The following is a 27843-nucleotide window of genomic DNA, read 5'->3' as shown; positions in this document are numbered from 1 at the left end:
TGCACTGCCAACCCAAAGGCATGCAGTTTTAATCCACCAGCTACTCTTTGAGAGAGAGATGGGCAGTCTCCTCCTGTGTGATTTACTGCCTCTGAAAACCTCCTAGAGGCTCACCTCTGAGTTGGTTCTGACTCTATGGCACACAACAACAACAATGAGGCTTATAAGTTTCCAAAAATATTTAGGCTATAGAAATTTGACTTATTAAAATTGTTCAGCCTTTTTCCTCTTTGTGTTAATTTGTTCTTGCTGTTTTTCCTCCCCATGGTCAGTTTGTTTGTCTGTGACCCACAGACAACAGTTACACAAGCATTCCTATGGAAATTCTAGAAAAATGTAATTCATAAAAGACCAATGGTGTACTTTTTCTGATATCCAACTCCTGGGAATTTTGGTCTTTATGACTCTTTGGCCCTCTCTTTTAAGCAATGCTGTTTTCACAGTTGAGTGAAATGATTTAAAATCACCCTAAGAAGTAAGTTTTTTAAAAATAATTTATAATAGTTCACAGGCTTCTTTTTGGGCTTCTTTTTTTTAGAATCTTGGTTCTTCTTAACTGAGTGATTCATTATTGGTTTTATATGGAGAGAATTAAAACAGGAAAATACTTTAAAATCTACTTAAATTTTTCTAATACGTGTGAAAGTATCTTAATAATGTCTGAGCTTTTACTGATTTTTCCCCCCAATCTCACAATGATAACTGATTACTGGGAAATCATTAGAAGAGTGAGTTTGTATATGTTAACTCTGTAATTATTAATTCATTTCCGTGGAAAACATTTCACTATAAATCTGTGGACTAAAACTGGCATTTGTTTATGAAAAATAAAACCAAATTCCTACACACAGTCGTTGCAACAGTTACCATTACTGATTGTGTTTAATTATTCTGCAATATATCTATCCAGTTATGGCATTTGTAGAAATGAACTAAATTATTTCACAGGTATATATTTTTAAATATATTCCACAGATATAGTACCTAACCACCAGCTAAAATTTATGTAATTTATTCTTTGATACAAAGAAAAACAGTAAAATACATCAATGAAGCAACTAAAATAATACACAAAATTATCACAGATAGTAAACTAGCAAATTACACTGTCATTTAATGTAGTGTGGAAGGTGGCCATATGCATAGTGGCTCTGGTATTATGGTCCATAACAGCTTATCAGGAACATGAAATACAAACCAGTTCTCCTAAATGGGAATTAAGTAGGAGAATTACACTAAGTTCTCATAAAATAAGTTCTGTTCTCAGACCTGACTGGATATGATTTGGGTTGCCTGAATATGTTATTAATATAAATAGCATCATGTTGTACATTGCAAATTGGTATTTTTCATCAAGTATCCCAAACATCTTTTTTATATTAACATATACCTTCTTAAAAAATTCTAGTGTAGTATTCAAGGAAGCTCTGGTGGCCTAGTGCTAAGAAGCTATCCTGCAATCCCCAAGGCACACAGCTTGGATCCACCAACTGCACCCTGGAGGAAGATGGGCAGTCTCCTCTCATGCAGTTAACTGCTGCTGAAAATCCAAGGGTCGGCAGAGTCAGTTCTGGCTTGACAGTACACAGCAACAACAATGACAGCAAGCATTGTATTCAGTGAGCTCTGGTGGCTTAGTTATAAAGCATTACACTGCCAACACAAAGGTACATGGTTCAAATCCTCCAGCCTGTTCTGTGGGAGGAAAATGGCGAGTCTCCTGCCATGCAATTTTTACTGCCTCTGAAAACCCACTGGAGGGTCAGCTATGGGTTGGTTCTAACTCCATGGTATCTAACAACAAGCAGAGTATTCCATTACCTGCATGTGTCTTGATATGTTTAATCCCTCTGCTAACTACTTCGGTCACTTCCACTTTTTTTTCCTAAAGAATAAGTATTCTTGACGTAAACGTTTACACATTTCATTAATTATTCCTACTGGGTAGATATTAATGAATGAAAATATAGATTATCTTTCAAGGAAGGTCGATGTCTATAGTTACTGAGTTTTTCCTCAGTCTGTAATTAGTTTCTAATACACAAATTAATGAGTTTTAACCAACTTGATGTTACCTGAAACAAATTACAGAAAAGATGAACTGATTTTATATGACTTTTTCTTTCTGTCAGGATCTTAACATCTGCTATCATATCATTCCATCTTTTCTAATGTTTCTGTCCAGCTTCAAAGCTATTTATAAATATACTTTATTCATTCCTGAAAATATCTTTTCAGCCATTTTAGGAAAATTGGCAAAATTTAAGGAAACTTTAAGAAGCCTCAAGATGAGTTGGATCCTTGTAAAGGGAATTACTTGTAAATCTTTTTCTCTATAAACAGAAGTTTTCAATCATATAAACGTACACACTAACATTTGTTTTAATGTTTTGTTAAATAGTCATTATTAAATGACTTATTAAATGGCTTATTACATTCAGTGAACTATGTTAAAATTAAAGAAACCAAAATAAATACAAATGGCATGTTTGCATACTAGCACAACAATGTCTTTGAAGCTATCCCTCAATAGCTAGGTAGAACATTAGCAAGCGATGTTATGGAATATTAAAAAGCTATGTTCAGAATATTAAAAAGCAAAATGGAAAAACTAAAATTTTAAAAAGTCATTAAGACAAGAGGGACACTGGCAAAAGGTATTTTTTTTCCCCTTAAGGTCTGTTGCATATGAGGTCTATTACAGTGATACACCCATATAAGGCATCTTGGACATTGATAGAACTGCCAAAAACTGACTTCAGCTCACTAACACTCACTCAGTTCCCTTTAGCTAAATAAGTTTGTATTTAGAATGAAATGCAAATTTTTATTTTTGTTTTTATTTTTTTGAGCCTTGATACATCTTAAAGATCAGTATATTTTGTTGTTGTTGTTGTTGTTATGTGCCGTCGAGTCGCTTGCGACTCATAGCAACCCTATGTACAACAGCCCTAAACCCTGCTCTCTCCTGTGCCAGTCTCACTGCCTCTGACACATCCATCCTGATTACCCCAGTCACTGAATCAATCCACCTCATAGAGGGTCTTCCCCTCCTGCGCTGTCCCTCCACTCTGCCCAGCATGATGTCCCTCTCCAAAGATCTGTCTCTCCTTACATGTCCAAAGTATGTCAGGCGAAGCCCCAGAATCCTTGCCTCCAAGGAGCAGCCTGGTTTAACCCTCTCTAGGATGAATCTATTTGTTTTCTTGGCAGTCCATGATACATTCAGTACTCTTCTCCAGCACCACAGCTCAAAGGCATCAATTCTCCTTCTATCCTCCCTAGTCATTGTCCAACTCTCTGATGCATAACAAGTGATTGCAAAAACCATGGCCTTTATCAGGTGCACCTTAGTCTCCAGAGAGACACCGTTGCTCTTGAGTACTTTAGAGAGGTCCCTAACCGCAGACTTTCCCATCACAATACATTTTTTTATTTCCTGGCTACTGGTGCCAAGAGTGTTGACTGTGGAGCTGAGCAAACTGAAGCTGTGAACAATCTCAGTCTCTTCACCATCCATCCTGATGCTACCGATTGGTCCAGTGGTGAGAATTTTTGTCTTCTTGATATTGAGCCTCAGTCCATATTGAAGGCTGCAGTCCTTGACCCTCTGCAGTAAGTGCATGAGGTCCTCCTCAGTTTCAGCGAGCAAGGTTGTGTCATCTGCATATTTTAAGAATGTAATTAATCCGACATTGCTCATTCAGAGTTCAAGGACACCTGCTGGTCCATGAGAGAAAGATGAGCGGTCTCCTACCATGCTATTAACTTCCTCTAAAAACCTGCCCAACGGTCAGCTATGGGTCGGTTCTGAATCAATATTACACAATAGCAGGTACTTATAAGGAGCTCTGGTGCCTTAGGAGTAAGCAATTGCACTGCCATCCCAGAGGAACATGGTTCAAACACACCAGCTGCTCCATAGGAGAAAGATACACATTCTCTTCCCATCTGATTTACTGCCTCTGAAAACCCACTAGAGAGGGTGGGCTATGAATAAGTTCCGAGTGGACTGTACACACAACAGGTGTTTAGTGGCCCCATGAGCTTTGTTGGGAATAGGGGTAGAAGTAGAATTTCTCAGGCCAGTGAACATGATTAGAAAACAGTGGCCTTAACTACCCCCTCTGTCTGGGAACTGCTTGTGCAGCCAGTTCCATAAGTGCCGTGGGCATCTCAGAAAGCCCTTAAGGCCTCACCAAGACCTTACAGAAACTGGGTTACCCTAACCCTCAGGCAACCCTTGATAAAATTACAGGTATTCCCTGCTGTTACCCCAATTTAGTCCAAAGGAAAAGTATCAGCGTAGCTAAGCCCACAGAAGGAAGGAGAGGCAGGCTCCTTATAGTATACAGGGCATCTGCACTGTTCACTGTCTTAGTTGTCTGGTACTGCTACAACAGAGATAGAGTACGTGGGTGCTTTTTAGAATCTAAATCTATTCTCTTACCGTTTAGGAGACTAGAAGTCAGAGTAGGCAAAGGCTCATTCTCTAAGTCCTGGAGGAAGGTCCCTATTTCCTGCAGCTGCTGTAGGTCCGGCTTAAAGTCTCTATAGGTCTTACCTTTTCCTTGTGCCGAGGAGCTTTCTTACAAGACACACATCCAAAAGAACACACTCTATTCGTGCTGTTTCTTCTTAGTGCTCCTGAGAGCCTCCCATTTGGGATAAGAGAATAGAGGAAAAAGTAGTCTCTCCACCAAGAAATAAAGTTTGATTCGCTTACAACTTTTACTGAATAAATAAGTATGTTGCTTGCGTTGTTGTTATGCACAGTTGAGTTGGACCTGACACATAGCTGACCCTCCAGAGGGTTTCTAAAGGCTGTAAATCAGATGGGAAGTGATTACCCATTTTTCCACAAGGAGCAGCTGGGGGTATTTGAACCACATCCCTTCAGGTTGGCAGCACAACTCTTTACCACTATGCCACCAGAGCTCTTGCTTATAGACAGTTATGTTTTTGCTGAGTTTTTTTTTTAAACCCACTACATCATGCCACAGGAGAACTCAGGTGGTGTAGTCCACAGGAAGTTGCAATGCTGACCAAAAGACCTATCATCCCTAGGGCTGAAATCTGCCTATGGCTCCTGGAGGAGTAAGGATAATCTCCTCCTGTACAATTTAGAAAGCCAGTGGAGGGTCAGCTATGAATCAGTCCTGACTTAATAATGATGTTTCGTGATTTTTGGTTTTTTAGGAGAGATTATGGGATCATTTTAAAATGCTGTTGTTCCTACTTCATTCTTCCCTGGCTCCTAGAACAGGTAGCAAATGCCCTTTCCTGTGGAGAATAAGCCATAATGGCCTTAGTCAAGGAGACACTAGTGAAACAGACTTAAAGTCTCCTTGTAAAACTCCATTATGAAGAGTAGGAACTAAAAAGTGACCAATGGTAATAATGGAAAATATTCATGTCATTCTCTTGCTCCGTGAACAGCAGATTGGTTCTCGTTTCCAGAGGTCACTTTCCCCAGCCACATTGAGGAAGTACATGGTCATTGTATAGAGCTGACTTATCAGTTCACATTCACATTGAAGCTCAGGCATCTCAATTAAAAATGAGCATCTTCTGTGCTCCTGACACTTCTTAGTGCTCCTAACTTTAAGAGCGGTGGACTGTGGAGCATTTAAATTGTCAGGTAGTTTTGTTTCAAGATTGTGGCTTTATCCTCTTGTCTAGATTGGCCTTGAGAAATCCTTTGTGTCGATTTCACCAAGAAGTGGAGACCTTCCGGCATCGCGCCATCTCCGACACGTGGCTGACGGTGAACCGCATGGAGCAGTGCCGGACTGAATACAGAGGGGCGTTATTGTGGATGAAAGACGTGTCCCAGGAGCTCGATCCAGACCTGTGCAAGCAAATGGAGAAGTTCAGGAAGGTAGGCGGCTTATGAACAGGACCAAAATGGGTACCTGCTGGCATGTAATGAGTGTGAATCGAATCCCTCTGGTGAAGAAGACACAGCTCAAAAGCACTGAGGATGCAATTAATCATCACCGGTGTCTTTTTCTGTGACAGAATACCAATTATTGTGATATATATTTCTCTGAGGATAAGACAGAAGAGACAGCTGGAAATTTCTGGGCTTTAGTAATTGCTTCTAATTGAAGTCATGTTTTTTATATAATGTGCACTTTTTTGGGTAAGGTTGTCACTTCTAAATGCCTTTGATTCATGCATGGCAAAAAAAAATCATGATTAGCTCAGATGAAACTGGAAAATATGCACACACTCAGGGGAACTATTTTTTAATTGCTAATGCATATGAAAATGAATAGGGATAGTCAATGTTTTTGTGAAGTATTCTAAACAGTTTTGTTATGTTGTCGGTTGAATGACCTAATAGGGACTCCAGCTGCAATAAACCTCTTCAGATTTTTCTCTGAGGAAAATAGATGAGAAGATGGATATGCACTTAAATTTTCTTTAAGAAAATGGTGAACAACCAATTTCAAAGGAAAAGAAACCATTTTCAGTTGTTACTGTCATTTTTTTTAAGCTTATAATAGAGTATAAATTTAGCTGGGTATTTTCTCAGACTTTCTTATCATCAAGGGTCTATTTTACCACTAGATGGCAGTCATTCATTGTATATATACAAAATTGTCAGCATTTTGATAGGAATGATCTTGGTAGTTCCTTGCATATATTTCAAGGTTTTGAAAGACAAAAAATCCGCTGAATAGTAGATTGTTGTTGTTACATGCCATCGAGTCGCTTGCATCTCATAGCGACCCTATGTACAAGAGCTCTAAACATCGTTAGATCCTGTGCCAACGTAGTCATCTCAAATGCACTTATTCCCACCGCTCCTGTTACAGAATCGATCCGTCTCATCAAAGGTCTTCCTCTCCTTCGCCGCCCCTCCACTTTGCCAAACATGATGTCCCTTTCCAAGGACGAGTCCCTCCTTGCAACATGCCCAAAGTATGTCAGACGGAGCTTCAGAATCCTTGACTCCAAGGAGCAATCCGACTTCACCTTCTCCAGGACAAACTTGTTTGTTCTCCTAGCAGTCCATGGTATATGCAATACTCTTCTCCAGCACCACAGCTCAAAGGCAACAATTCTCTTTCTATAATCCCTATTCACTGTCCAACTCTCTGATGCATAGCATGTAATTGTGAAGACTATAGCCCGGATCAGGCACACCTTGGTCTCCAGCCTGATGTCGTTGCTCTTCAGTACTCTTGAGAGGTCCCTCACTGCTGACTTTCCCAATGCAATTTGTCTCTTGATTTCCTGGCTGCTGTTACCAAGAGTGTTGATTGTGGAGCCAAGTAAACTAAAACTGTTAACTATCTCAATTTCTTCACCATACATACTGATGCTGCCAATTGGCCCAGTGGTGAGAATCTTTGTTTTCTTGATGTTGAGCTTCAATCCATACAGGAGACTGCAGTCCTTGACCTTCTGCAGCAAGCGCTTCAGATCCTCCTCAGTTTCAGCAAGCAGGGTTGTGTCATCTGCATAACGCAGGTTGTTGATGACTCTTCCACCAATCCTGATGCCACATTCTTCCTCATACAGCCCAGCGTCTCGGATGATCTGTTCTGCATACAGACTGAAAAGGTATGGAGACAGAATACATCCCTGATGAACCCCCTTCTTGATTTTGAACCATGTAGTGTCTCCTTGCTCTGTTCTGACGACTGCCTCTTGGTCCAAGTATAGGTTTCGCATTAGCACAATCAAATGTTCTGGGATTCCCATTCTTCTCAGAGTCAGCCACAGCTTGTTGTGATCCACTCAGTCAAAGGCCTTTGTATAGTCAATGAAGCACAGATAGACATTCTTCTGGTATTCTCTGTTTTCTGCCAAGATCCGTCTAACATTAGCTATAATATCTATTGTATAAACTATCTGACTTATTTCAATTGGATCATTTTTAATTTGTGATACATGCTATCATGTAAAATTCTTGCATTTCTTTTTATTATTATTATTATTATTATTATTATTATTATTGATGCCTTTGAGCTGTGGTGCTGGAGAAGAGTATTGAATATACCATGTATTGCTAAGAAAATAAACAGGTTCATCCTGGAGAGGGTTAAATCAGGCTGCTCCTTAGAGGCAAGGATTCTGATACACTTTGGACATGTTTCAAGGAGGGACCAGTCTTTGGAGAGGGACGTCATGCTTGGGAGGGTGGAGGGACAGAGCAAGAGAGGAAGACCCTCAATGAAATGGATCGATTCAGTGACTGGGGTAATCAGGGTGGGTGAGTCAGAGACAATGAGATTGGCACAGGATAGGGCAGGGTTTAGGGCTGTTGTACATAGGGTCGCCCGCTATGAGTCACAAGCGACTGGATGGCATATAACAACAATATTACTAATTTCAATGAAACTTTACAGAGACTTTGGATTGTTATTCAGTCATTATTGCACTTTTCTCCCTGCCCCCCTCCCCCAGTTTGCTCTTCTCTTTGAAATTTAAAAAAAAATCCTTTCATTGTTATACAGTCCCTCCCCGCAAGTCCACTCCAATATGTAACCTTCATTTTGGACTCCTGTCATGACAATAATACCTAATCATATATTCCCTTTAAACAGTTCTCTCCTTCACCTGTTTCAATGAAGTATACATAACTTATCTCATCTTTCTCAGTGTTCCCCCAACCCCAATGTCAGTCCTGTGCAACAGTAGCACTATGCAGTATTTTGTGTCTGAGATATCTCACTCAGCATAGTGTCCTCCAGGGTCACCCTTTTTGTATAATATTTTATGAGTTCTTTGTTTTTCAATGCAGCGCACCATTTCTATGCAGCGTACACTATTGCACATGGAAATTCTTGGTGCCTTTAGGATTAGATATAGGACCAACATGAGAGGCCAGCTTCTAGTGCATCAGAGACTGGTCACCTAGGTAGTGAAATATACAAATTCTTTTAAAAATCAAGGTTCTCTTGGGTTGTAATTTAGAATCCTTCCTTGGCGGTGGGGGAGGGGAGGAATTATATCCATTTTATTTCTGATTGTAGAAGTTCTAAGTAGCATATACCTTCTTGGCAAGGCAAGTTTTAGAAAACATGGAAAATCAGAGCAGCAAAGCCCATTAGAGAAGTCTAGTGAGCTTTTGTAACCTTCATTTTGTGAATGGAAAAATCCTCAAGAACTCAGTCCCATAAAAACAAATCTTGTATAAAACCAACCATGAGGATCCAAGGGTGGAAGCAGAGGCATGAGGATGGACTGGAGGTGGGGTGGGGTTAATCATAGGGTCTTACAATTTGATGGGGCGGTGAAGGAAATGGGGAAGATCTGGTGTGAATAAAAATGTATTTGAACTTTGTAAATAAACCAGGACAAAATAAAGGAAAAAAAAAAGAGTAAATACAGATTTTCAAGGCTGATAATAGATGTTGTTGAATGCAGCCTACATTGAAAGAGTAGTAACTTCCTTCTCAGGATTTTATTTATCTTTGACACTGTCTTTGGAGGGTGGAGGAAGATGAAATGGAGAAGTTAAAGATAAGGGGGAGGGAGGTCCAAATTGTCAGCAGAGCACAGCCTCGTCCCTCTGTATCTAAGTTTCCTTTAAGCTTGTAGTGACCACAACTCAGATTTTATTTAATATGTGAGGAAAATGATACTCAAATTATTTGCCCATCCAAACTCAGACAAGGAAATGAAAGCCAGACTCCTAGAAAATATATATGTCTGTTTTTCCCTTAGGGAAGTAAAAGGAAGTTGAAGAATATATCTATAATTGACAAAAGCATTTTTATAGTAATACTTTTCCTGTGGTTTTGTGTTGTTTTTGTTTGGTTTCTGGTGCTGGGTTGGTTTTTTTTTTCATTCAATAAACCTTTTACTGAGCACCTCTTTTATGCATCAGGTTATAAAAATAAACACAGTTATTCTTGAAAGCAGGAGTTCACTCATAGGTATCTTGTTTTGGTTGGATTTGGGGATGGTTGCTAGCTTTGTAAGGATGCAATAATAACCAAGCCCTTCGTCATTTGGTTTGAATGCTGAAATATTACCCACTCTTCAGCATCATCCATCTGTAAATTCTGGAAAATATTATTTCTTTTAAAAAAAATAGGTTTGGCATGCAAAAGTAGCTGAAAATGATGCCTTATTCCCCAATCTTATATATGCTGAGTTTACTTTAATAGCTGAACTTTGAATTTTTTAAAAGAAGTGCTCATTCAAGTACGTATTCAGTCAGATTAGAATCCCCACAATGGTAGGGAGGAATTCCTTAGCTTTTTCCATTGTAGAAACCCCAGGACTGACCCACAGTTTGACCACACATTCCCTCAAAAGACTCATTTCTATGAATCCAGAACCAACGATGACCTTCCAGTGAGTCTTCGAGACTCTGTAAATTGCACCGATAGAGACTGTCTTTCTCCTGACCCCCAGAGAGACTGCATTTAGGCTAGTTTTCTGCAGACGAGGCCACCAGAGCTCCCCTGCTCTCTGAGGGCCAGATTCCCGCCCCTAGGTTTGAGATGCCAGGCTCATGCGTCCTCAAATGTGTAAGGCTTTTGCGAGATATGAAGCTGACCTCATTGTGTTTTGGAAATTGGCCTGTGGTTTTGCAGGTAAGAAGTAGCATAATTTGTGGCCAGCAGCGCTTTTCAGAATGAATTTCAATAGTGGAGTTTGCTGTTCACTTGGGGTTTTTAACATGAAATTTGACTTTGGCCAAGCTTTAGGGGTTTGTCCCCGTGGAGTCCCATTTTAAACAGAGACTCCATTTATTTCTCATGAACATGTTACTGAAACATGTTTCTGAGTCATGTGGGAGATGGGGCCAGCTGGGAGTGACTCTTAGAGAATCATTGTGGGAGGGGGAAATTTCCGGTTCCTTGGAGCCAGCTGCTGCCTTCACATCTCAACTGGCAAACCTTGTGCTGTTGTACTGTTTTGCCATGAATTCTAGTCTTTGAATTCACACTACTTGGAAAAGATGAGTATAAATTTTATTTCACTGGTGTGATCCCTTTGGTGGGAATATTCACTATGCATTCATTCATTTATTCATTCGTTCACCAAATAAGATTACTCACAGACCTGTGACAGGTAACCTACAGAGGGCTGTAGTTAAGTAAATCAGTACATATCTATACTCCTGACTCATCCTTTAATTTGGAGATTGATAAGGTGGTGAGGTGATCAAGCTATATATTGGTTACTAACCAAAAGGTTAGTGGTTCCAAACTATTGCTTTGCGGTGGCGGGTGGGGGGAAATGAAGATGTGGCAGCATTATTGATAAAGATTATACCCTGGGAAACCTTATGAGCAGTTCCCATCTGCTCTATAATATCACTCACTGAGAGTCAGAACGGACTTGAGGGCAGGGCATTTGACCGGTGGTTAGTGGCCATTGGGTTGATTCTGGATCCAGAGTAAAACTGTGCTCTAAGACATTTTCAAGACTGAAAAACAAATGACCTTCGCTGGCTACCAGGAAACTGTGGGCAAGTTCAGATGGCCAACTTTTGAGCTTATTTTTGCATCAGCCAGGAACTCCACTTTGGGAATACGACAGGTAAAGAGCAAATGAACAAGATATTGTTGATGGTGTAGTTTGGTGCCGTTGACTGCGACCCTCCAAACAACAGATATGAAAATTGCCATCTCCTACTATCCTCACGATCTTGGAACGTTCAGCCTTTCTCAACCTTCTTTCAGAGCATGGTATCATTTTCCATGGCTTAGACCCTCCTGAACATGCCCAAAGTACGTGAGGCAAAATTTTATCACCTAAGAAGCACCATTGTTGCACTTTCTCCAAGACAGACATTTCGTTTGTTTTGGCAGTCAAGGGACAGTCCATACTCTCTCCCAACACTGTTGTTCTAAGGTGTCGATTTTTCTTCTGTCATCCTCATTTCTTGTCCTACTCTCAGATTCACAGAAAGCAGTTGAAGATGCTATGACTACTGACCTCCTTGCTCCTTAGCACTTTGGAGAGGTCTTTGACTTCCCCATGTAACACGTCTTTCGATTTCTTGACTGCTGCTTTCATGGGTATTCATTGTGAATGCAAGATAAACTCATTGACAACTTCAGTCTTTTCTTTATCTATCATGATATTGACTATTGGTCCAGTGGTGAGGATTTTCTTTTTAAATTTCTTGATGTTGAGATGTAAATCATATTGAAGGCTATAGTCTTTGATCTTGTGCAGCAAATGCTTTAAATAGTCTTTGTTTTCTGGAAACAAGATTATGCTATTTGTATAATGTAGGTTGTTGATGAGTTTCCCCCAATCCTAATGTCATCTTAGCCCAGCTTCTCAAATGATTTAATCAATCAGTGTACAGATCAATGTACAGAGCAGGTATTGAGAAAAGATGAGCTCTAATATACAACTTTCCTAATTTTAAATCATACAGTCTTTCCTTCTGTTTGAACAACTCTTGGTTTATGTAGAGGTTTCTTATGAGCACAGTTAAGAGTTCTAGGGTTCCCATTCTTTTCAATACCTAACTTGTTATGATCCACACAGCAAAATGATTTTGCATAGTCAATAAATCACAAATAGACATCTTTCTAGTATTTTTTTCTTCTAGCCAAGATACCTATTGTATCAGCAATGCTATCCTTCATACTATGGCCTCTTCTGAATCCAGCTTGAATTTCTGGCAATTCACGGTTGCCATACTGTTCCAGATGATTTTTAATAGTCTTCAGCAAGATTTTACTTGCATTTGATATTAATGATATTATTTTATAATATCCACTTTCTATTGGATTAGCTTTTTTAGGAATAGGAACAAACAATGATCTCTACCAGTCGGTTGCCCAGGTAATTGTCTTCTGTTTTTGTTGGCAGAGACTGGCAGGCGTATCAAATCTCTGTATCTGTTTCAACCTCTGTTGGCATTCCATCAATTCCTTTTTGCCAGTGCTCTCAGTGCAGCTTGGACTTCTTCCTTTAGTACTTTGCTTCTTGATCATGTGCACATTCCTAAAATGGTTCTATGTTGACCAATCTTTTTGGTACAGTGACTCTCTGTAATCCTTCCATCTACTTTGAATGTTCCATTAATTACTCCTTTCCAAATAACTGAGGAATAGTGCTATCGATTTGAGAACTAAGGTGCCTCTGATAATTTAGCCCATGGTCTTTCAGTCACTTGCTATGCTATTCTTCTGAAAACTGGACAGTGAATAAGGATGACAGAAGAAGAATCAATGCCTTTGAGTTGTAGTTTGGAGAAGAGTACTGAATAACCCATATACTAAAAACCCCCAAAACCCAAAAACCAAAAAGCAACAACAACAAAAACAAACAAAAAAACCCCAAACAGATATGATTCTTTGGAGGCAAAGCTGATGAAACTTCATCTCTTATACTTTGGGCATTTATCTAGGAGAGGTTATTCCTTGAAGAGGAACATCATGCTTTAAAAGGTGGAATGAGGGTGAAAGGGAGGAAGACCCTCAACCAAGTGGTGTCAGAGATGGTGAGGACGGCACAGCATAGGACAAGTTTCAGATCTGTTGTTCATAGGTTCACTATGAGTCATAGTAGACTCGACAGCACCTAACTAACAACAATGACAATCCTTCAGTATTGCAACTCTAGGCTTAAATCTGTTCTTCAGTTACTTCAGTCTGACAATGAGTGCTCTTCCCTTTTGGTTTTCTGACTGCAGCTCTTTGGTTATTGTTGTTGTGTACCCTTGAATCAGAATCAACCCATAGCTGACCCTTTGGTGGGTTTTCAGAGGCAGTTTTTTTTTTTGTTTGTTTTTTAATTTAGGTTGTTTATTTTTCATTTCAACGAACATCTACAGAGATTTTGGAATTCCATTCATTCATTGTTGCACCCTTCTCCCTGCACAAACCCCTCTACATGGGTGGAGATTACCCATCTTTCTCCAATGGAGCAGCTGGTGGATTGGAACTGTGTGCCTTCAGGATTGCAGTGCAGCTTCTTACCACTAGGCCATGGGCATAAAACACTGCAGAGGAGTTAGTTTCCTGAGGAAGACTTGAAGGCTGAGTAGGAATGAACTGAGTAAAGGTAGTGGTGAGAGCAGAGTCTAACCTGATGAGGCAGCCTTTAGATGAAAGTGAGCAGGGCATTTTGAGGACCTAAAAAGCCTATTTATTCATGGGAGGCAACGTGAGTATTTAGTATGGGGAACAAGAGTTGCCATCAGGCTGGAGCAGTGGTAGCTCCAGATCAGAAGGTGATCCCCCTAGTAGCATGGTGGGAATGTCAGAATACTGTGAAGGGACATAGTTTGGATTCTTCAAAGCTCTGTTAGGTTTTAATGTGGAGAAAGGATTTGAGGAGTCCAGGTCTTAAGGCTAGGAGATCTCCTTTTTTAAAAAAAAAAGCCACAAACCTTCACTACCATTGAGTTAGTTTTAATTCGTAGTAACTCTGGGGCAGAGGAGAACTGGCCCATGTGGTTTCCAGGACTTAAATCTTTCTAGGAGCTGATTGCCTTCTCTTTCTCCCGAGGAGTAGTTGATCGTTTGAGCCACAATGAGTCAGCCGCCAGTGCCAACTGCAGCTCTGCCATGGCTGTTTTCTTGGAGACTTTTGTACAGACCAGAACAGAAAGGGAGTGGCTGTGAAAGGAATAAGAAACGAGAACCAAAGGAAATTCAGGGTTCCTTCTCCCAGTCTTTGTAATAGCACCCCTCTAATGAAGAAGTTCTTCATTCTTTTCAAAATAAGCCAGTTAAGTAAATAGGTGTACGATCAAGTGTAGTTTCTCATCTGACTAAGGCATTTTTCACTGTGCTTGCAAAATACTATATCACTTCAGTAACATACAGCAAACATGACCAAAATGATGAATGAGAAACTTAAAATTAAGCAAAGCAGACCGTCTGTTTCCATTCGGGCCCTTTTGAAGCACACAGGCCCGATGACAGCACTCTCAGCAGCGACATTAATAAGCATTTAGTAAGTGCCTGTATCGGGGGCGGAAATACAAAGAGGTGAAAAGTTTGATCCCAGCCCTCAAGTAGGACCCTACTAGTCATCTGCTCCTTGTCAGAATGACTGTGATGAACCAGACACCTGGAGAAGGTGGCCATCTGTAGCTATTCTCCCAAAGACCAAATAACAGGCAGCGGTGGATGAATGTAAGTGGGCAGGGACTGGGTGGCTATCTGCCATTGGAAGCTCCTCATGACAGTGTGATTCACCCAGGGAGGGAAATGGACGGGAGCCCACACCACGAGGTATTTTACAAGCAAAGTTACAACGTGTGATATATGTGCCCTTTGAAGGAAGAGTGAAAGGGTGCAATTTAAAAATAGAAAGCTTCTTGTGGCAGATTACATCAGCTGAAGTTGTGAGCTCACAGAAGAGCTTTCACAGCCCAATGCCCTTGAGAGAGTCCTCCTGTGGTCAATTAAGTGCCTTGTTTTTCTTGAAAGTCAGAAATGGGATGGAGGGTAATTATTCTAAATGGAATAAAAGCTGTGTTAGGTGTAAGAGAATAGTTCTGAGTCCTTACAGAGATACCATGGGATTGTCTGTATGGGCATTTGTATGTGTCAGAGTACTCATAGAGAGGGGCAAGAAAACGGATATTTTAATGAGAATCGTTGATTAAGTGGCTTAGTGGAGTCCCCCAGCATTTGTCTAAGAGTTTCATCACTATAATTCAAAAGACCATCTAGAAGGTGTTGTAAGAATGGGATCGCTGTATACTGGTATTCTCAGAGTTGCATGTTATCTGTTTAAAATACTTAAGATATTCTGGTGCAGGATTTTGGAGAGCTGCTAATTCACGCTTGTCATATTTGACAGTATATATTGCTGTGAGTATATTTACAAACTCATGGTGGGAGCCTAATAGGGAGGAACCTTATTAGGGCGGTCAGCCAATGGTGTCTGTGTGTCCTGGTGGGGAGGGTTAGCATCTATAGAGCTTGGTATTGATGTTAGAGTTGGGGTTTTTTCCTGGGGACAAAGGCTCGGGTTAATTAATTTGACAGTCTCATTAATTACTGCTGAAATCATTGGTCTTTGTCAGGGGTCAAGCTCTTTTAGCAATTGAGGGCAAGTCCCACAGGAACCTGAGAGACTAAGTAATGCAGGGACATCAGCCATCACTACCCTGTGATAAAGGCCTTGCTTTTTAGCCAGGAGTCATCCAGCTCTCTGCCCAAAACTCACATTTTGTTCATACGGAGCACATTAAGACCTTGTCTCTATCCATTGGGTGAGTATAGAGTATGCCAATTCTATATTCTTATAATGAACCAAAATTAAGGGTCTCTTCAAGTAATACCCAGCTTCCAGATAAATATTATGAAACTTATACTGAAACTTCCAGAAAATTGTTTCATTCGTGTGTTAAAGAAACGTGTTATCTCTTCTCCATCTTCTCATTCTAAAATTCTGTGCACAGTGTTGAGTTGAAATGAAAATGCTTTCTGTAAGGCTCTAACACTTTCTAGAATATGTATGTTTCTTACCCCTTGATTTTCACTTGCTGGTTTGGGGTGTGTGCTGGTTGTCTCTTTTGGCTTGGTTGTTTGACTTGGGAGCCTGGGTTTTATGATCCCCTAGCAGATTGAAACTAGCTGCCCAAACCCCACCCTTGGGTGTTTGTTCATGTAAAATACCCAAATGGCATAGGAAAAGCATGCCATTGTCACGTGGCTCCACTCAGAAAGGAAGTCCAAAAATTATACCCAGGCTTTCAATTCTGAATTTGATGAAGTGAGGTCATTGAGGGCTTTGTCTTTATCGATTTCCTGCAATGAACTTAGTAAATAGACAGTTTCAGGGTTAAGCCAGAAATACTTAGGAAAACATGCCTCAAGCAGAGGACTCTTGCAAAGCTACAGTTTGGAAACTCTATGTTGTTGCTGTTGTGTGCCGTTGAGTTGACTGAGCCTCCAGCAGATTTTCAGAGGTTGTAAGCTACACAGGAGGAGGCTCTCTTTCTCCTGTGAAGCAGCTGGTGAATTTGAACTGCCTACCTTTGAGTTGGCAACACTAGTCCTTACCCACTAGCTCCCATAGATACTTTGTAGGACAGTCCTAGTCTGTCATTTTAGGACTGCTGTATAAGTTGGAATTGACTCAGTAGCAAAGGAAATTTTTGTTTGTTTTTGTGTTATGCTTTGGTTTTTGTTTTATTAAGTGGATATTATTAAATACATGTTAAACTCACTCAAATAATTGGAATTTTTTTTTCCAGAACAAACATGGAGTTCAGGAATTATCTTTTTTGTGTGTGAGGTTTTTTTTTCTATAATTATATTTTATTAATTTTCATAAACATTCACAGAGATTTTGGGTTTCCATTCATTCATTGTTGCACTATTCTCTCTACCCTCCTCCCAGTTTGTTCTTGTCCAAATGCCACAGTGCTTGTCAAAGCTAGTTCTGATTAATCTTCTTTGTCATTGTGTCCTTTGCCATTCCCTATCACTCCTCCCTGAGAGAGACTTCACCCTAAGTCATAAGGAAAAGGGGATGGCATATTCTCTTAGCTACTTCCTGCTGAAAAGGGACGCTGTGGGTTTCAGAGTAAAGATCTTCTCTCACTACTCTAAAGGGCCCCTTTGGCAGTAGGAAACACATAGACTATTATGGAGATTGATTTTGGAATTTAGATGCACTCTTATTGATTGTGCTTGGCCATACATGTTCATATCCTTGAAGATGTATCATGGGGGTGTTGCAACCTAGAAGACACAAATTTGACTAACAAGTTATAAGTACATGAGTCAAAAATTATGGAAAAGTAAAAAATTCTTTCATTGTTTTACAAACCCTCCCCCAGGTCCCCTCCACCATGTAGCCCTCGCTCTAGACTCCTGTGATGACAGAAATACCTAGTTATATATCTCTTTTAAACAGTTTTCTCCCTCGTCTGTTTCAGTGCAGTATACATTATTGAACCCATCTTACTCAGTGTCTCCCCAACCCCAAGGACAGTCCCATTCTACAACAGTGGCATCATGTAATATTTGTCCTTTTGTGACTGGGATATTTCACTCAGCATAATGTTCTCCAGAGTCAACCATTTTGAATAATATTGCATGAGTTCCTTGTTTTTTAATGCAGCATAGTATTCCATTGTGCGAATATACCACAGCTTCTCTAGCCATTCGTTTGTTGATGGGCACTTAGGTTGTTTCCAACTCCTTGCTATTGTGAACAAAGCTGCAATAAACATGGGTGTGCATATATCTGCTTGGATGTCAGCTATGGTCTCTTCAGGGTATATTCCCAGTAGTGGAATTGCTGGGTCAAATGGTATCTCTCTTTTTAAACATTCTTGATGAAGAAACAGTTTCTTCATTGGAAGTAGACAATTTCATAGGCATCGGAAGGAGGAAAGAGATTCTAAATCTTATGTGTTGATGTTTGGAAAATCTTCCTAGACCTGTCTGCTATGTGACAGTCCCAATCGAGAGCCCAAGCAGCGAACCTCCTCTGGAGAAGCACTGCTCCTGTGGCCATTAGCAAGATGTCTACTGAACCACAAACCAGAAGATCCTTTTATTAAAGGCATCCTATTATTAAGGGCATGATGCGGAGCAAGGTCTCTAACCCACTATCCAGGCTAGGTCTCCTCTGCACGGAAGTGAAGGGGGTACTCACCAGGTTGGAGCAAGGATTCAATGGCATGATATGTGAGAGATGCCTGTCACAGCATGTTGTATGGAAGGGGAAGGGCATAAGGCAATAATAACGCGTAATGGTAACTATTTTTGCAATTTAGGGAGCTCTGCTGGTGTAGTCTGGTGGCAGTTACTCTGTGAGCCCAAAGGCAGCATTTCTCTGATGGCTTGAATCCATTAGCGGCGCCATGGGGAAAATATGGGCAGTCTCCTCCTGTGTGATTTACAGCCTCTGAAAACCTGCTGGAGGGTCAGCTCTGAGCCAGGTCTGACTGACTGGCAATGAAGTGGGTTTTTAAAAAGTATTTTTGTACCTGTCATCAATCCTTTAATCTCTTAGAAGGGAAAATGCAAGGATGGTACAGTATAAAATACATGTGCAATGTTTGATGGTATCCAACAACAACAACATGTTAAGTAAGTCCAGTAAGTCCCTGTGGGGAGGGTCTGTTTGGCAAGGTGGCTGGAGCCTGGGCTACTGCCAGAGTGGGCTAGAGTGAACACTACTTACTCCGATTTATCAAACAGAACTAGACAACTGTGTAGGCATAGCAGGCCACCTCTGCTTCCTGAGGCCCGCTTTCTAATCCAAGGTACCCAGAGACCAAGTTACTCTAGGCCAGCTCCCTCCAGTCTTCCTGGCTGTCTGTTCCTTTCTCAGCTGGGGTTCATTTCACTTGAAATTGCCCTTGCTATAAAGTGGTGGCCTAGTGAGAAGTTGTGCTCGAAGGAATGAGGTTCAAATCCACCAGCTGTTCTGTGGGAGAAGGACGGGCAATCTCCTCTTGTGTGATTAACTGCCTCTGAAAACCTGTTGGAGGGTCAGCGATGGGTCGGTTCTGACGCTGTGGCATGTAACAACATAATAAAGTGGGTAAAGAACTAATTCTCTTAAGACTCTTTTGGATTTTTTTTTCACCTGTTTTTGAAATCTCTTTTCAATGGATGAGGGGTTTTTTTGTTTGTTTGTTTGTTTTAAGTAAAAGTAACTATTTAGGATAATTTTGCTTTTATAAATAGATGAGACAGAAAATTAAAATAGTAGTTTCTTAATTTGTACCTTTTTCATCACATCTATTTTGTTATTTCTATTGGTTAGTTAGATACCTTGATGAGAAGTGTTTAAATTTAAGCAAATAGTTTATACTCCATTTATATCCTGAAAGGTTTGGGTTATTTTGTGTAAAATAAGAGTGTCTATTGACATGTTGTCTTTAGCTGCTACCAGTTTTATTCCAGCTCACAGCATTCCAGCCCTGTGTTATCCACATAGCTCTACTGTACCTGAGCCCAGTGTCCCAGCCACTGTATCAATCCATCCGTCTTCGTAAAGATCTTCCTCTGATTTTTACTCACTGTCTACCAAGCATGATGTCTTACTCCAAGAACTGTTCTCTCCAGATAATATGCCCAAAGTGTGTGAGGAGCCCTGGTGGCATGCATAGCAGGTTTAAGTATTAGGCTGCTAACTGAAAGGTAGGCAGTTTGAATTTGCTTATCAGTCAGCAGGAAAAAGATTGGAGACTGCCTGTCTCCTCCTGTTAAGATTTACAAACTTTGAGATTCAATGGCGGATCCCTGAGTCAGAATCAATTCAACCACAATGGGATTATTTACATAACTGCCCGTGGTAGTGCTGTTGTTCGATGCTGACGAGTTGCCTGTGATTCATAGCAACTCTCTGAGCAACAGATCTGAACCTTGTCCTCTCTTGTGCCTTCTTACAATGTTTGATGTGTTTGAGCCTAATGTTGCAGTGACAGGGTTCATCCATCTTGCTGGAGAGTCTGTCTGTCTGTGACACTTTACCTTTCCCAGCACTGGCCCCTCTTGACCACATCCCCAAAGCATGTGAGACAAAGCTTCACCATCCTTGCCTCTAAGGAGCAGCCTGGTTGCACTTTCTTCCAAGACACACTTGTTTGTTCTTTTGACAATCCATGGGATATTCAGTATTCTTCTCTAACAAAACAATTCAAAGGTATGAATTTTTCTTCTGTCATTTATATTCCTTGTCCAGTTATCAGATATATAGGAAGTAATTGGAAAGATCATGGTTTGGATCAGGAGCACTTTAAACTGGCATCCTTTCTCCTTGGCACTTTGGAGAAGTTCTTGACACCACATTTCCTCAGCGCAACACATTTTTTAAATTTCTTGACTGCTATTACCCTGGGTGTTGATTTTGGATCCAAATAATATTGAATCGTTGGCAACTTCTTTTCTCCGTCTGTCACAGTGCTGCCTGTTGGTCTGGTGGTAAGGACTTTTGTTTCCATGATGTCCAGATGTAATCTATGCATAGTAATTAATAATTTCCATTATTCAGTTTGTATAAAGGAAATATAGGTGGCAAAACGGTTAAATACTAATCTAAAAATGTGTCTGAAAATCTCAAAGTTGGTAGTTTTTCTCTTTGACAGAAAAATATATCCGTCTGTTTCCATAAGCATTTATAATATTGGAAACCCTGGAGAGCAGGTGTGTACTGTTCCTTAGGGATGCTGTGAGTTGAAATAATTTAGCAAGCATGGTGTGTTTCTCCAGGGACTAGCCCCTCTTTATAGCATGCCCAAGATGCATAAGGAGACCTGGTGGCATGGTAGATTACTGAGCTGCTAATCAAAAGGTGAGCAGATTTAACTCATCAGCCAATTCTGAGGAGAAAGATAAGGCTGTCTTTCTTTTCCTGTTAAGATTGTTGTTGTTGGTGTGTGCCGTCAACTTGCCCTTGACTTATAGCAATGCCTGTGAGCATCCACTCACCTGTGACTCATAGTGACCCTATGTACAGTAGCTCTGAAACCTGCCCTGTCCTGAGAAAGTCTGACTGACATGCCATCTCGCATTGCCCTTGTCACTGTTCAATCCATCTCATCTGGGGTCTTCCTCTCCTGTGCTGTCCGTCCACCCTTCAAAGCTTAATGTCCTTCTCCAAGGAATGGTCTCTCTTGGCCACATGCCCAAAGTATGTGGGAGAGAGCTACAAAATCCTAGCCTCTAAGGAGAAACTTGGTTTCACCTTCTCCAAGACAAACCTATTTGTTTTCTTGGTGGTTCATGGTCCTGTTAAGATTACAGCCTCCAAAATCCAGTGGAATTCTACCATGAATTTAAATTCATTCTATAGCAGTTGGATATTTACATAAGTCTCCTCAAAGTTTTGGATTTTATTTGTGTAAAGGAACCGTGGTGACAGTTAAAAACAATTTGACAGCAATCAACTGAACCACAATAATTTGCATAAAACAGGACTTATTGGTACAGTTTTTAAAAAGAAAAACGTTTTATAATGCCACTAAAGTTAATGTGTTCATTTAAAATGTATTTAGAAAGATAGAGGTCACTAGAAAAGACTACATTTCTCTAGGGTAGTACTGAATGTTTGCGGATAGAATTTTCCCTGATTGTTTGAGGGAAATGTTTGCTTAATTTTCAAATAGCAGAGTAAATTCTTAGCACAAAGTGAGTTCTCTGAGTTGATCTGGTCCAAGATAGTTTTCCCTTTGCCAGACTGCCTTTTATTCATAAGACTTAAATGTAATGTTATTGTTGATTGCCTTTGAGTCGAGCATGACCCATAGCAACTCTGTGAACAAAAGGCCCGAAGCCTTTCTATAACTATCGTCATTTACCAAAGTTCATCGTTTCCAGAGCCATATTATTTAGGAAGTGGATGCCATTTCTGCTTCCAAAACATAGATGGCATAAAAAAATCCCACCCTGATTTCTAGAATTTCAAGGATGAGAACACAAAAAAACATACAGATTCACCAAATGGCCCCTGAGCACTTGTGGTCATCATGTTCCATGTCATGCTAATTCCATAGAATGACACACCTCAACACGAGCTTCTCAGTGCTTCAGCCCCTAGAATGTCTTGGATGGATTTGGAACGTCCCTATTCATCATGTGTACTTTGACTCCAGGATCAGTGGGCTGGCAGGGACACGTGCCACTCAGCCTCAACCACAGACTGTTCCATCTGCCTCTGTCTCCTTTGGGTAGCTCCTAAAGAAGATGTCACCTTCGGTTAGAGTTAAGTGGAAAATTACTATCTGCAAGTAGTATGGCTTCCGAGCCACTGTCTCTGCTCTTTAGTTTCAGGCTCCAAGTCTCTCCTAATCTGTGTTTCTCTACATTACCCTCTTCCTTTTGGTTAACAGCTCAAATATCATCTGTCCCAGCCAGTCCTTTTAGTCTCTTATGATAAATTAGTTCCAATTTTTTCATCATCTAGATTGTAATATAAAGAAAGATAATTGCATGCTGGTGAGTTAACCCAGTACTATTGATTTTAAGTGTTTATGGTTTATGTGTTCATCCCACTGTGCTATTATTTTATCAAAGGTATCATTTTCTTAGATAAATAAAGACAAAGTATGAATTTTATTTCAAGTAGTAGTGTATCTTCTATTTCTCAAATACTAGTAACTTTATAGTACTAACTTGTTCTTATTAGTCCAAAAGAATATTGGTTTTCTTTTTTTTACTTATTGCCTTTTTAAAAAATTATTTTTATATTGGTTTACATACAAAATTCATAGACATTGTGTTTCATTTATATAATTGTGCTTTGTGTATTCCTCTATTCACCTTGTGTTTCGTATTACTCCCATTCATTGTGTTTTATAAAATTAATCACCATTGACCCATGTCCATTATTACCCCATCTTCCAAAATAATGTTCTTAACATTCAATGTTCTTTGCAGCCCGTCTTTTTAGTGACAGGGGAGAACAAAACCAAAAGGTTTGATGCTTGTTTAGGATGTCACTTCTACATCAAACTAGATTGCTAAATTGACTATAAACCAAGCCAAATCCATTGCTGTTGAGTCAGTTTGGACCCTATAGGAAAGAGTGGAACTGTCCCACTGAGTGTCCAAGTCTCATTTTTATAGTAGATGATTGCCGCTTCTTACTCACACAGAGCTGCCAGTGGGTTGGAGGGGCAGATCTAAGAAAGTTCTAAATGACAAGTGCCTGTTTCCTGTAGTGGTTAATCATTAAGAAATATTGAAGTGTTTTTAAAATACTTTTATACATTAATGTATTCTATCTGCTAACCCTCAACAAAACTTTTCTAGCAAGACTTACGTACAAACACTTTCTCTCTTGCAATAGAGCCAGGGACTGTCGGCATTCCAAGTTTCCTGTCTCTCAATGAAACTCAATCTCCGTGCATTCCAAATCCTAAGTCCATGCCTACCTTGTTAATAGAAAACTGGCATTTTCCATTCACAATTCCAATATCAATAAACAACTGTGTGATTGATTGGTCTCCAGAGAACGGATCAAGTCCTAATCTAACAGAAAGTTAGAGGTCCACGTGTTACCCAGTTTATGCCCTTGTCAGTGGTGACTTTGTTTACTAAGAACATGCCCTGTTCTTGGCCATTTCCAAAGTGCCTTCATTTTGCTGCCTTAATGAGTTTTCAGGAAAAGTGAAACCCCAGGTACCATGTGGCATTAAAATGTGTGCACTAGTCATAGAGCATAAAATTCTCAGGGTTATTCTAGGTGTAATAGAATTCCCAAGGGAAAATATGCTAGTTCTTCCTGAGTAGTTATTTCTGCTTAATCGTTAAACAAAATAAATAAAGCTCACATATTCAAACTTTCAATATATTAAGCTAGTCAATCTTACATAGGCTCTGGGAGGCTGAAAGAGGATCAGGACCTAGGAGCTCATTGAAACGAAATTCTCACATGCATTAATCAGGCTTCTGTTGTTACCATCAAATGAAATATGATTTTAGGGCTTGGTAACACTTCACAGTTGATTGGCTCTTTCTATCCAACCACCCATCTATCTGTCCATCCATCTATTTAAATTCACTCCCCAGCTGTGATTCTGAGACAGCTATTGTCATTTAGATGCCCATTCTTTAATGTGGTTCTTCTGGAGCCTGTGGTCATTGAAATAAGGGAACTTCCCAAGATAGATTAATTATATAAGCAAATGGAGAGACTTCCCCCCCCCTTTCTGGTTTGATCTTTTTTAGTAGTTTCCTTTCTGAGCATCTAGAGGTGGCCTGTGTAGTATTCATGAGCATAAAAAGATCATAGAAATTAGTGTTCTTTCTGAGAGAGACCCAGACAAAGAGAGATAGAAAAGTCATCTACATATGAGGAGCTGGTAATCTTGAGACTGAAGCTTATCGATTAATGAGAATGGACTAAATGAAGCAATTTCTCAAATAGACAGAAAGACTATTGGGAAATGAATGGAGTCGTTAGGTATTGCTGAGTCCTTGATCTGGCTTAGTTCACAGCAATCCTGTGTACATTCAATGAAACCCTGCCCAATCCTGTGCTGTCCTTACAATTTCAACTGTGCTTAAACCCATTGTTGCAGTCCCTGTGTCAGTCCATGTCATTGAGAGTCTGACTTTCTTTTACTGGCCCTCTGCTTTTCCAGCGTGGTATTCCTTCTCCAGGGGCTGGTCCCTCCGGACGACATGCCCGTAGTTTGTGAGATAAAGAGGGCTCCCCGTCTTTGCTTCTGAGGAGCACTCTGGCGGCACTTCCTCCAAAACAGATTTGTTTGGGGTTTTTTTTTGTTTTGGGGTTGTTGTGGGTTTTTTTGGTTTTTTTTGCAATTGATGGTGTATCTTCAGTATTTATTCCCCAACTCAAAGACATTGGGTCTTCAGGACTCCTAAATTATTGTCCAGCTTTCACATGCATATGAAACGATTCAAAGTACCATAGCTTTGATCTTTGAAGTGAAATCCTTGCTCTTGAGCATTTAATCTTTTTTATTAATGTTTACACATTTTCTTTCCTCTCTTTCTCTCTCTCCTCCCCCAGTCCGATTTGTAATGCACTGCTTGTTATACATATAATACCTAATCATATATTGCTTTTGGACTGTTCTTCTCTCATCTGTTCCAATTTGGTGTTATCTATCCATTCTTTTCCTATCCCCCACCCCCAATTCCCAAAGTCACTTTTATTTCATAATAGCAGTGTTACGCAGTATTTGTCCTTTTGTGATGGAGATATTTCACTCAGCATAATGCCCTCCAGGCTCATTTAAGTTGTGTAGTATTTTATTAGTTAGAAAAGCCATGGTCCATTCACTCTTTAACATTTTAAATGGGTTCTTGGCAGCAGATTTATTAAATATAACATGTCAGTTGCTAGTAGAGTAAGATATACTGTATGTAGGATTTCTTTTTCTCTTTCATGTTTTAATCTTAATGATTAGAAGATAAAAGTTACAGGAGACGCTGGATGCGGTAGTTGCCTCTGGGGCAGGAACTGTTAATGTTTTAGAGGATAGCATGATATGAGATGAACAAAAATGAAAGTGAGTTTAGGTTCCAACATATACCTTTCATATTTTGTGAAATGTATATACTAAAACATGAGAATTATATATAATTTGTATTAAAACATGAGAATTAATGATATTAAAGGAAGAAAAGCTAAGTAAGATTTGGTAGAAAGAGAAATCTGGCATAAATCTCTTAAATTTTCAGAATTGAGAATTGTTGATAATAATAACAAAGAAGAGAGAAGGTAGGCTTTCGGGACCAAGATGGGAGGCTGAGTCCCAAAGTGATGTCATCTAGGCAGCTGGATGGAGGAGGGTAGAAGATGAAGTCATGGTGGAAAGCTATCACAGGCCGAGCCATGTGAGGAGGTTAAATCACAGAGGGGTAAAAGGATCAGAAACAGCGCCCGGGGGGGAACTCACCAAAATTAACAGAGATGATGAGAATGTTTTCTTTTAAAAGCCTTCACTGTTCTAGGAACTAGAACTTGTAGAATTGTGTCCATCCTAAATGGCAGAAAAGATGAGAAAGTAAAAAAATAACTTTTCCCAAGGATTCTCAATTGATTCCTAAGAGAACATGTTCTGTATTTTGGACCAATGAGGATGCAGAGACAGTATTTTCCTGAAAAGAATCAAAGAAGAGTCAGGGCTGTTGTTGCAGAAAGAATAGCCTCTACATTTTCCATCCCTTTCGTTGCAATCCTGAAGGCATGTGGTTCAAGGCCACCACCTGCTCCATGGGAGGAAGATGGGCAGTTCTCCTCCTGCGGGATGAGCTGCCTCTGAAAATCCACTGGAGGATCAGCTGTGGTTGGGTTCTGACTCGGTGGTACATAACAAGACTCTGATAAGGAGTTGGCCTGCCAACCCAAAGACCAGCAGTTCAGATCCACCAGTTGCTCCATGAGAGACTGAAAGAAGTGCAGTCACCCCTGGAACGCCCTGAGAGTCATCTATCAGTCAGTCTCAACTTGATGACACATAACAAGGCTGCCATTTGGTCCCTTACCTCAGAGACCTCCTACCAGCCCCTCTTCACTGCTTTCTCTTTGTGCACTGTGTACTTCCACCTCATTCATATTATTTAATATGCTCAATCAAACCTTTTCCCACAATATTTTTCTCAACTCATTTCTCTAAATCGACCAGTTTCTACAGTCAGATTTCTTGGTAGTCTTCCAGGTTTTACAAGCCATACCAAGGGTAGTTAGGCTCTGATAACTACTCGAAAGCCCTAATGTTGTCACTAAAATAGCCTCAGAGGTAATACCAATGACTATAAACAGCATCTCTTTGGCTTCTTAATATTTACTTGTTACTAGTTTTGGAAGCAGGAGTCGCATCCACTTCCTAAACAGCATGCCTCTGGAAACACTAAGAACTTTGAGAAATGACAATAGTTCTAGAAAGGCTTCAGGTCTTTTGTTCAGAGGGCCGCTATCTATGAGTCATGCTCAACTCAGTGTCAATCAACAACAAGTTTATGATATTTACATTGACTATCTTAATGGTCAGACTTAAAAAGGAATGAAAATGCATCTTCTAAACCACATTTATTTTTATGCACACCTTTTTAAGTGGGACCTTCTCAGTGTACATATTAAAATAAGATAAACCTGGGAGGTAAATGCACATAGATCCTGCTGTGTTGTTGTTAAGTGCCATCAAGTTGAGTATGACTCATAGTGATCCTATGTCATGTTTATCATCTCAGACACACTAGCTGAAGTCACTGTGTCCGTTCATCTTGTTAAGGGTCTTCCTCTCTTTTGCTGACCCACTTTCCAGGCATAATGTCTTATCTTTCAAATATAATGTTCTTTTTCATTTACCTAGCTACATGTCCAAAGTAGAAGAGGTGAAACTTTGCTGTCTTTGCCTTCAGGGAGCACCCTGGGCTGCACTTTATTCAAGACATATCTATTTGTCCTTTCAGCAGTCCATGGGATATTCGGTACTCTTTTTTTTTT

At 40.1% G+C, this 27843-nt stretch overlaps 1 protein-coding gene across 4 annotated transcripts in view; it reads left to right on the top strand.

Moving 5' to 3' along the window:
* The window catches only part of ICA1 (islet cell autoantigen 1, 69kDa), a 211433-nt gene that overhangs the window by 72023 nt on the left and 111567 nt on the right, over positions 1–27843 (top strand). For all 4 annotated transcript variants that reach the window (XM_006880238.1, XM_006880237.1, XM_006880239.1 and 1 more), the window contains one exon: positions 5683–5881. In XM_006880238.1, coding sequence (XP_006880300.1) covers positions 5683–5881 — 199 coding nt within the window. The remainder of the gene's footprint in view (positions 1–5682; positions 5882–27843) is intronic.

Source organism: Elephantulus edwardii, unplaced genomic scaffold (genome assembly GCF_000299155.1).
Source record: "Elephantulus edwardii isolate Elephantulus edwardi_28Jun2011 unplaced genomic scaffold, EleEdw1.0 scaffold00007, whole genome shotgun sequence".
NCBI lineage: Eukaryota > Metazoa > Chordata > Mammalia > Macroscelidea > Macroscelididae > Elephantulus > Elephantulus edwardii.
This window is presented reverse-complemented; position numbering and strand designations above follow the sequence as displayed.